The 10,873-nt window shown below is 32.6% G+C and overlaps 1 protein-coding gene across 1 annotated transcript; it reads left to right on the forward strand.

The window, feature by feature from the left end:
* The first annotated feature begins 991 nt into the window (after positions 1-991).
* Positions 992-2,919, forward strand: LOC148202934 (uncharacterized). Its single transcript, XM_088108122.1, has 4 exons — positions 992-1,097; positions 1,213-1,283; positions 1,379-1,442; positions 2,460-2,919. Exons 1-4 carry the CDS (start codon positions 992-994, stop codon positions 2,618-2,620), a joined length of 402 nt encoding a protein of 133 aa, XP_087964248.1. The 3' UTR covers positions 2,621-2,919.
* Positions 2,920-10,873: the final 7,954 nt, after the last annotated feature.

Below are 10,873 nucleotides of genomic sequence, written 5' to 3' on the forward strand. Positions count from 1 at the left end.
CAACTTTCACGTCAATTCTGTGTTTCCTTTCATGAGTTGTGTTTTATTCATATTTTAGTAGTGGATGTGTGTTACGAGTACTTTGTTTCTGCTCGGTAGTAATTTTGCTGAAGTAGAGTATTAAAGTATGCATGTTGTTAAGATTCAACCAAAATCGCGTATATTGATGGTAGGAAACTGCATAAAATGTTCAACCAAAACCACCTTACTAGACGATAAGGAACTGTATGGAAAATTTAACCATGACCGCCTTAATAAACAACAGGGAATTTTATAAATCGTTCAACAAGGATTGCCTAAGGAGGAAATTAAATGGAAGGGTCTATCATAATCAATGATGGTTGAAAGCTTTTCTGTTAACATTATGAAAAAAAAAAACATTGAAAATAAAATAATTCAAACCAAAGTTATTATTCGTAAGGACTAAAAAGAGAGTTTCATTAGCCTCTTCTGCATAAAAGGGATAAAATTTGCCTTATGCGGAAAAACTTATCATCCCTATCACTGAATCATTGAAGGGGGAAGGCAACTAAGAAATTGTTCAAAAAATCTTTAATTCCTATAATAGAAACATGATATCAAACTCTGATGACGAAATCATCAACATGTCAAATAACTGTTCTTCCTTTATGATACAAGTAAGAAAAGATGGAAGTGGAAAGATTATTATAGGCTTGTGTGGTTGAGGGAGCAATGCACTGAGATAAAGCAAATTATTATCGAAAGTAAGAAACCAAGGGCCCTACAACATTAGGTGAATCAACAACAACCTGAATTGCGTGATGCCTCCTTAAAAAGTAAAAAGTAACTAGTAATGAATATTTAAGATTTTCCCATGCTTGTTTCGGAACTCTGCATTTTGTGCTTTGTGTTTGCTTTCTTTCTCTCTCTTATGCCCTTTTCTGTCTGTGAGGTTTCCTTCTTGGGTTTGTATATAAACCAAACCTACCTGCTGAAGAAAGTACCTCTCTGCATCATCTCAAGAAAAGAAATGGAGCTTCTAATCATCATCACTCTTCTTACCTTTTCCTTCTCTTCTCTTCTACCAACTTCTTCTTCCCATTTTCAGTTGCAACCTTCTTCATTCCAGCTTCAAGGTGGGAACAACCTCTTTTTATCTTCTTCTTCATCAGTGAATCAGTTTCCAAGTTCTTATTATCATTATCTATCAAACAAACTCCTTATTATAACTCTTCATATTCTTCCTTACAGATGATAATATGAATACAAACCTGCAGCTTTCTCTACCAGCGGTTCCCAGAAAGCTAAGATTCACTGAGAAAGTACTGCACGAGTCTAAAAAAGCTTCTTTTTAGTTCTCTTAAGTTGTTTTCATCAATATTTATGTTCTTTGTTCTTTATAATTTTCCAAAATTAGGTTAAAGAAGATGAAAAAGCCAGAGATCTTGGACCACAAAAGCAGGATGATTCCTTTGCTGCAGGTAAAGATCGACAAAAAGTGTTTAATCATTACTCAAAATAACTCATTGACTGCATGAATTTAAAGAACTTCCTTGTTGTTAATTAATCCTAGCTTGTTCATGCAGTCTCTCATATCTCAGAATATTTTCATGAAAACTAGGTTAGCCGCAGTCTAGAGTCTATTTTACTTTCCCATGGTTCATGTACCAAATCAAGTGAGGTTAATTTCATCATGCTAGGGGTAAACAAAGAAGTGAAAAATGAAAAGTAGAGAAAATAGTTGCATTTGTGGACTTTAGCGTTTAACACAAATAGTTGCTATCACACTTCCATTTTCATCCACTACTACTGAAAGATCTCATTCCTCTCCAACTCAATTATCACTTTGCATTATCTTATCAGTATTCATTGTTTGACATAAATATGCATGTTTTGATGAGCATATTTTGCTTATGATTCGTGTTCTAAACTTTCCATATTAAGTCACAAAGAAAAGCTCTAGCCACATATTATCGGGTACATCTTCACTTAAACTTAATTACTATATTCACTTTCTTTATCAGCGTAGATAGAAACAGCAGCAATTTGTGTCTCCAACAAATTTCAGTAATGTCACTTTGAGTAAAGCATGAACTATATTAGAGAATTACTTACATTATGTGCATTTAAGGTTTTTGACAGTACTAATAATTCTTTTTTCATAATCAATAATCCCTGTCAGTATCATGTTTACAAAATAAAAAATTCCACCTTCCTTAATTTTTCATTTTTTTTCTGTCTTGTTTTTAATAAATCAAAATATATTGGTGAAATATGGAGTATTCATGAGAATGAAGTGAAACCCACTTTTGTATATCTTCAAGCAATATTGCATATTTTATAATTGAGCATAAACAATATTCTAAAATCCAAAAAGGACTTGTACTATAATTTATGTTTGATTTGAATCCACTTTTATGCACTATTATATATTAATTTAATTGGAAATAAAAGATTCACCAGCTAAACATGTTTAAGAAAACATGCAACTTTTGCAGAGAAACAATACCATAGAAAGCAAAACATGGTGCTTGGCAACAAGGGGACAAGACAAGAATGGATGGAGGTTGATGACCCTTCACAATACTTTACCATGGATTATACCCGAGTGAGAAGACGACGTCCCATACACAACAAGAAAGTGCCGGTTGGTCCATGAACATGGTGTTGAGAAAATGCCATAATCATAAACAGTTTTCACTCTATAGTTGGTTTTGAAGCTTGTACTTATATTAGGTTACGGTTTTGTTCAATATGTGTGTTAAAAGTGTTAAAAACATAAGCGTGAGTTTAAGTTATTGAGTAAAAAGATGAGAAAAGTTCCAAGGATCCATAAATGTGTAATTAGGAACATGTGCAGTGTGTTTTGTGTCTTCACTTTTGCCTCCATGGCTAGCATTGGGACCAAAACCCTAAAACTTGTATGAAAACTAGGACTTCACCTATCTAATTAACAAGTACTAGTACTCTAAATTAATTATTATTCTCAATGAATTTGTTTTTTCTTTTCCTTGGTGTTAGTAGTCAAAGGGGATTGGCATTGCCAACATTTCGTAAAACATGGTCTTGGAAAGTCAAATTTTGATTTGTATATTAAGAGGAACCCAACATAACGTGCTTGATTATCGTAAACAAATGTTTTAACCTGTCATGGAAGAATGCTATTATCATGGTGATTTAGACACGGCATTGACATCCGGTGGAACCCACAGTTTGCTAATAACATGAAGACATACCATGATAAAGATTAGATTGTAATATTCATTTTTAAAATTCTTGATAGCTTTTTTAAATTTCATTTAATTGGAATATAAACTGCACATAGTTACTTATGATAAGTAGGATCTTTAGTGCTTAAAATAGTTCATAATAGGGATTATGCTTTTGTCTTACCATGTCCCATAAAAGGCAAAGCCGAAATGATGCTAACGTTGCATATATTTAAACATAATAAACATAATAAGCCTACATATGCGAATGAAGTGATAGAAAATGTATAATGCTTACTTGTTGGTAGTAGATGCCTACATTCACAAGCTTAGATTGAAGGCTCTCATGGACAATCAGATTCACACCTTGTCCAGAACGTTGGATGAGAATGGAGATTCGTTCATCGATTTGGGAATTTAGGGTTTTCAAGAATTATTTGAACAACGAAAATTTTGAGGTTTTTGAGAATCAAAGGTTTTCACAAGGGATTTGGAAACTGGAATACGATTGAAGTTGAGACGATGTGGGGAGATTTGGGAGGAAGATTAACAAATTATATATATTTTATTTAATCTTTTAATTTTACCCATGGATTAAATGGTCATACCCATTCATCTTGCTTTCCCATGCCCCTCCATCTTAGGTAAGTCTCATGATGAGTATGTTATTTTCTAATTTTTGTTTCCTCCTCAATAACAACATTATCCGTGTATATTTTCGTAGGTAAAAACAACTAACATTCGGACCTTATTTCATGGATAATTATCCATGGAAAATTGAGTTTTTTTTAGTAATAATTGACCAAAATAGAAAGCATATTTTACTAAAAGATATTTTTTCCCATAATAATCACTTAACAACTTAAGATAATCGATAAAAGATATTGAAATTCAAAATCTTATAAATTAAATATTTCTCCAATCTATTAACTAGAACTTGGTGAATATGAATTTCAAATACGTATTCATACATTCTGAAATACATTTTTGTACTAAGTCAAGTTTCAATAGTGTTCCAAGAAAAGGTTTCAACAAAGTTCCAAATCATTCTTGTTTTGCAAAGATATTTAAAGAAACCAAAGCTATGATTGTTAGGTGTATTGTATTTTGCACTTCTGGAGCTTTATAATGGATATATGGATTGTCGAATTTGTATTCATATTCTATTTTTTTATTATGATTTGTAGAAGTTGAGACATTGTTGTAAATGAACCCTGTATGTATGCTTTTAATGTTCTTCCAATATTTTACTACTGCATTTTCATCATTCTTTAATGGATAACTAAATCTTTAAGGATAAATTCATGAAATCAATATCAAACAACACAATTTAGTTTTGTATTGATCATTCGTTTTGAGTTTTGAGTTTTTGAATTTTGAGTTTGTTCCTTCTCTTTCCTAATTTTGGTTTGGACCATGATATGTGAACAATTTTTTGACAATAGACTATGTGTCATTATTTTATTGGTCTGTATATTTGAAATGGATTAATCACAAACTACCACATAGACGTTGTAAAAAAGTTGTCAAGAAAAAGTTGTTAAAAATACTTTTTCCTTTTGGTTTTGCTTTTTATGATATCTATTTGCATTTCTAAAATTAAAATTCAAATTAGGAATCAATTAAATCTTAATTTAATAATTAAATGCAAATTGAAATGAATGACATTAAGATTTAATTTGTACCAATCAATTTAGTGGATTGATTGAATCAGTAAGTTGTTCAAACTTGAATATAGTATTTAGAGAGCTATAATTTTCAAATTGTTTGATTGTTTTAGTATATGAATTTATCTGTGTTGATTATTATTTATTCAATTTTAAAATATTTAATTTTTCTTTCCAATATATCTTTATTGCTATTAAATTCTTAAACTCTCAATCTTATTTTTACAAGAAAAATAGTAAAGATTGAATACAATTTAGTATGTGTTCTTTAAGAATTGACGATGTGGTCTATATTACAAAATTTAGAGAACCCTTGTGTTTTTTTTACTTATGATAATGAAACATCAACTAACTTGGAAAGATATTTGTTTTGTGAACTAGAATAACCATAACATTTTTAATCAAGTAAATTAGTTAGTATCAAAGTTTCACCTATTGACTTCAAATCATTCATTGATTTCTGAACATATAAAATTATTGTCTAAACATTCTTTATGAAATGATATTTTCAAAAAGTGTCAAAAGCCTTTTAAAAAAAATCAACCCTCCCTTCTTATGTTATTTTTGTTTCCAAACATGGCATAATAACCACACTCAAAGTTATCAAGTTATTTGTACACTAATATTCGTTCTTATGCAGAATGCATTATTGACTCAAAAGCATGATGATGAGAAGATTGAGTTGTTATATGTAGAAGCAACATCTTCTAAGTTCAACTAAAATGATATTCCTCCACCATCTCCTCCAAAACGTCATCAGAAGTGGAATAAGGCTCACAAAAGGCTTAAAGGGGAGATGAATTTTAAGGAGACTTCATTAATTGTTGAGAAGAATGTAAGTGTATTTTAAGTCTCCTTTCAACACTAAATATACTCATGTATCAACATAAAGGTTGCAACATAAAACGTAGGATTCCATGGAAATATGTAGTGCAACCAAGGAATTTTTTTTCACATGTACATCATGATATATTAATGACTATCATAAGGCATTCAAACATTATGGACTTGAACATGTTGTTGGAATTGAAAGTCAATTTCGAGTGCACACGCAAAAATTTCCTATATACCTTGTGTGTGTTGAAACATTTAAAAGAAAAATGGACAATAATTCATAATTCATATTGTTGTTAGTTTACATTAGTATTTAAAGATGACATAAAATTCCACTCTTTTAGGATCTTAAATAAATGGTTTAATTATTCGGTAGATCCTATTTTTGGGCTAGAATATCAAATAAGTCCCTTACTTATTTGTTTTCTCAATTGGATCTTTAATTATGAAAAATTGAAACAAATAGATTATGTCGTATGTTGTTTAATAGGCGTGTACGTGGCATGCTTAATTGGATCCTTAATTGGACAAACGTCATTTAATAGGCGTGTACGTGACATGCTGATTGTCATTTTTTTAATGATATGATATAGATTATGTGGTAATAACCATAATGTGATGTGGAATTGTATAATTTTTGAATTAAAAAAATTGGGGGAACTTACCCCTTTCTTTGAATTGAGATTTACAAAAAAATATTGGGAAAAGTTTGAGGGTGCCTTCGTATTAGGGTTTGTTCGTGGGAAAAAAGAAAGTGAGCTTTTGTTGAATTTTGAAATTAGGGTTCGTGGACGAAATACAACAATTTCAAATTAGGGTTCATGCGCAACATTTGAAACAATTTAAGGTTGAAGCACGAGGTGAGGTGTGGGACCTTGTGTCGTTGAAAGCGCGAGGCTGAAGCACGTGGTGAGTGAAGGTGAATTTGAACCAAGGTCAATGTTTGTGCTTTATTTTCTTAGCTTTTATGGTTGAGAAACCACAATATTGGGTGGTGGTCCCCCATGGTTTAAATGCTTTGGTCTGCGTTGTTGATTGCAATATGGTGGTCCCCATGTATGTTTAAATTTATTTGATAGTTTGTGTTTCAGTGCGTTTTGTTATTGTTTTAATATATATATTTTTTGTCGTCATATGTTTGCATAACAGGTGTAGTGTTTTCCACCATGGCAGGAAGTTTGTTAATGATGGTACCCTTAAGTATGAAGGGGAGACAACAACTTTGTCCTTTTACCCTGATATGTGGAGTTATTTTGTGGTTGTTAATGTAGTGAAAGGTTTAGGATATGATGGTTTTAAAGATTTATGGTACTCTGTAGGAGGGGGTTTAGTGTTGGAAAATAGGTTGGAACCATTTATTGATGTCACTGGTACCATGCATATGGCTAACTTAGCTAGGCTTAATGGTGAGGTTCATTTATATGTTGTACATGTTATTTCTGAGCCCAAAGTTATATATATGCTTGAATATATTACTGATGATGAAGTACAATTGGCAGCAATGTTGCATGAGTCTAGTGAGTGTGTAGGTAAAGTTGGTGGTCAATGTGGAGGTCATAGTGCAACAGAAGAGATAGGTGATTGTGTTGTTGAATTGAAAGGTGACCCTCTGATACAGAAAAAGTTTCATGAGGGTGGTGTTGAAGTTGAAGGTCATGGTGACTTACAACAAAAGCTACATGAGGGTGAAGAAGATGGTAATGATGTTGAAGTTGAAGTTGAAGGTGATGGTGACGTACAAGAACAGGTGCATGAGGGTGAAGAAGGTCATGGTGATAGTAACGTAGAGCAAGAGTTGCATGTGTGTGAAGGAGTTGTGGAGGAGGAAGTTCATCTTCGTAGTTGGAGTTCATCTAGTGATGAAGGTGATGTACATAGAAATAGTCAGTGCTTTGAGGGGTTAGTTGATGTCAATGTTGAATGTGATATGGTGATATAGATGGAAAAAAGTCTGGTAATGTGGAAGTAGAAGTACAAAGTCTTTCACATGAATTTAGTGCAGAATGTTCTACTGACAATTCAGACAACAACTTTGATGATGATGACAGAGGTTTGTGAGATGAGGAGTTGAAATATGAGGAATTACTTAGTGCAACAGATAGCGATAAAGAGGTTAATGAAAATGAGGGTTATGGGATATTTTCTACCTTTTGTATGCCAAAAAGTATGGTAGACTTTACATGGGAAGTTGATATTTATTTTGCTGAAAAGTAAGATATTTTAGAAGTTATCAAAGGGTAATGCTTAGGAAAATGGGAGGAATATAAAATTTGTAAAAAATGATAAAACAAGATTGAGACTGAAGTGTGTGGGTGCAAAAGAAGAATACTCATGGAACATATATTGTGCTTATATGGAGGTTGTGAAATCATGGCAGCTGAGAACTATAAATGACAAGCATATTTGTAGCAGGGAGTGCAACATGAAGTTACTTGATGCCAAGTGGTTGAGCAAAAAGTTGGAGAAAACAGTAAGGGAAAATCCTAAAGTGAAGGGTGTAGATATTCGTGAAAAAGTTTAAAGAAAATGAAACATTGGTATATCTAGGTGTATGGCTTATAGAGCCAAAGATATTGCTTCTAATAAATTTGATGGGTCCTTTAAGGAATAATATAAGAGGATATATGATTATGCACGAGTTGTTGGGAAGAAATTCAGGATCTATAGTTAAGGTTCATGTTGAGGATAATGACGGTGATGTAATTTTCAAGAGATTTTACTCTTGTCTTAAGGCTTGCAAAGACAATTTTGTCTCTTGTAGGCCAATAATTGGATTAGATGGAGCCTTTTTGAAAGTTGGTGAGTTGTTAACAATTGTTGGGAGAGATACAAATGACCAAATGTTGCCTATTACATATGCGGTGGTTGAAGTGGAAAATAAGGATTCATGATCCTGGTTTCTAGAGCTATTGATTGATGACCTTGGTGGTGCAGAAGTATGTTCATCAATAACTTTTGTGTCAAACCAACAAAAGGTAATAGTGATCTTTAATTTGGTACTTTCCTACATTGATTCATTACTTATATATGCTATTAACTGCTCTTTATTATTTTAAAACCATAGGGTTTACTTCCAGCTATACAAGAATTATTTCCTGGTGTTGACCAGAGATTTTTGTGTCAGACATTTCTATGTGAACTTTAGGAAGAAATATCCCTGGTAAAAACCTGAAGCGTCTGATGTGGAGGCAGTTACTGCCACTCACCCAAAAAATCTGGAGACGGAAATGAGAAATATTAAAGATGTCAATGAAAAGACATTTAAGCATTTGATAATCATCCCTCCAAGGTTTATCTTTTAAACTTAACTTCATATTTTGTATTTATATATTGTTAACATTTGTTTACATCATATGTTGTAGATACTGGTCAAGGTTTAGATTCAGTCTAACACCAAAATGTGAGACCTTGGTCAACAACATGAGTGAGGCATTCAACAATGTTCTTGTACATACCAGGAGTAAACCAATCATAACCATGTTGGAGGAAATCAAGGTGTACATCATGCAAAGATCGACAATAAACAAGTCTAGATACAGTCCTTTAGAAAATCAATATGTCCTAAGATCAAAACCAAATTCCGAAAGGAATCACAATTAACCAAACATTGGATTCCTAGGCAAACCCCATTTATTACTTCGAATTGTGTTGAATTATTTAATTGGTTCCTAAATATTGTTGTTGTACTTTGTTGACAGCTGGTCAGCCAATAAACTGTTTAAAGTGAGACATGTCTCCCACAACGGAGAGAAGTTTGTCGTCAACATAGACGAGTTGTCATGCTCCTGCAAGAGATGGAGCATCACAGGAATTCCATGTTGTCACTCCCTTGCCACGATGAAGTTTCTAAATATGGATGGAGAGCAGTTCATTCCAACTTGCTTTATGAAGTCCACATATGAAGAAACATACGCATCAATTATATACCTCATCAACCGCAACATGTGGGAGATAACACCATATGCGGATGTCATGGCTCCTAGGAAAAAAAATATTACCAGGAAGACCTAAAAATAGAAAGAAGACTAGAACAATAGGAGATTAGAAAGGATGATTCTCGGTTCAGCAAAGGTAGTTTGTGCAAAATATGTGGGCTATGTAGGGACCTTGGCCACAACAGAAGTCGTTGCCCCAAAGCAACCCAACAAGACACCCAACAGGCCACCCAAGAAACTACCCAGGAAGCTACCCAAGAAGCTACCCATGAACTTAGTCCATCATCACAACCACTGATCCCATCATCACAAGTTTAGGAACTATGTCATGACCATGAAGGTCAACCATAGAAGGTTGTAGGAATGATTATAACAACTTTTGGTTATTATGTGTTATTTCAATGTACACTTTTAGTTATGTTTACAAAACAATGTTTTTTATGTTTTAATGTTGGTTATTGTGTGTTGTTTCAATGTTGCAATCTGTTGTTTGAAAACAATGGTCTTTGAATGTGGTGTATGACTTTGACAAAACAATGTTGTAATGTAATGGATATTACATAATAGTTAAATCAAATATTGTATTATATCACATATTGTTATTAAATTACATATTCATGTATGATAAAGAAGTGTCACTGGTCATAGTAGTATTACCAAGTAGTGTTAGTGAAGATGAGAAATTTTAAAATGGCCACATTGTGTTCTAGTTCAGACTATAGGTTTTGGTGTAGTTCACAAGTTTAGACTTTTGCTTACTAACTTTCCCCAAAAAAGTGCAGGTTCAGGTTATTTAATAATGTGACCAAATAAGATTGATAGTTTTATAATTGTTACATTTTTTAACTCTATCGCATAAAGCATGGTGTCCCAATAGTTGTTGAAAAGGGTATGATATCATATTTGGTAGTAATTATATTAGGGAAAAGAATAATTGGGTGGATGATTTGGTACAATTACTTCTGAAAACAATTATTACTGGAAGAATGAGTTTGGGTTTGTTGTTACACATGTACAAAACATACATGAATTACTTTATTTAGTAGTTTACCATAATATGGTTCTAATCGTAATACACTCATTGACCATGTCCCATGTTTACCAACAAAATCGCAGTCTAGACATAGATTAAATACAACCAAGGTCCATTCATTCATTCACAAAAATTGATTTCAACATTCATAAAATGCATCCTAATACAGTCATAGTTACTGCTACATTATTGATTTGTCATCCATATTGAAATTACAATTATATTAAGCACACA

This window comes from Vigna umbellata, chromosome 3 (genome assembly GCF_029865625.1).
Source record: "Vigna umbellata cultivar VRB3 chromosome 3, Vumbellata_1.0, whole genome shotgun sequence".
NCBI classification, from domain to species: Eukaryota; Viridiplantae; Streptophyta; class Magnoliopsida; order Fabales; family Fabaceae; genus Vigna; species Vigna umbellata.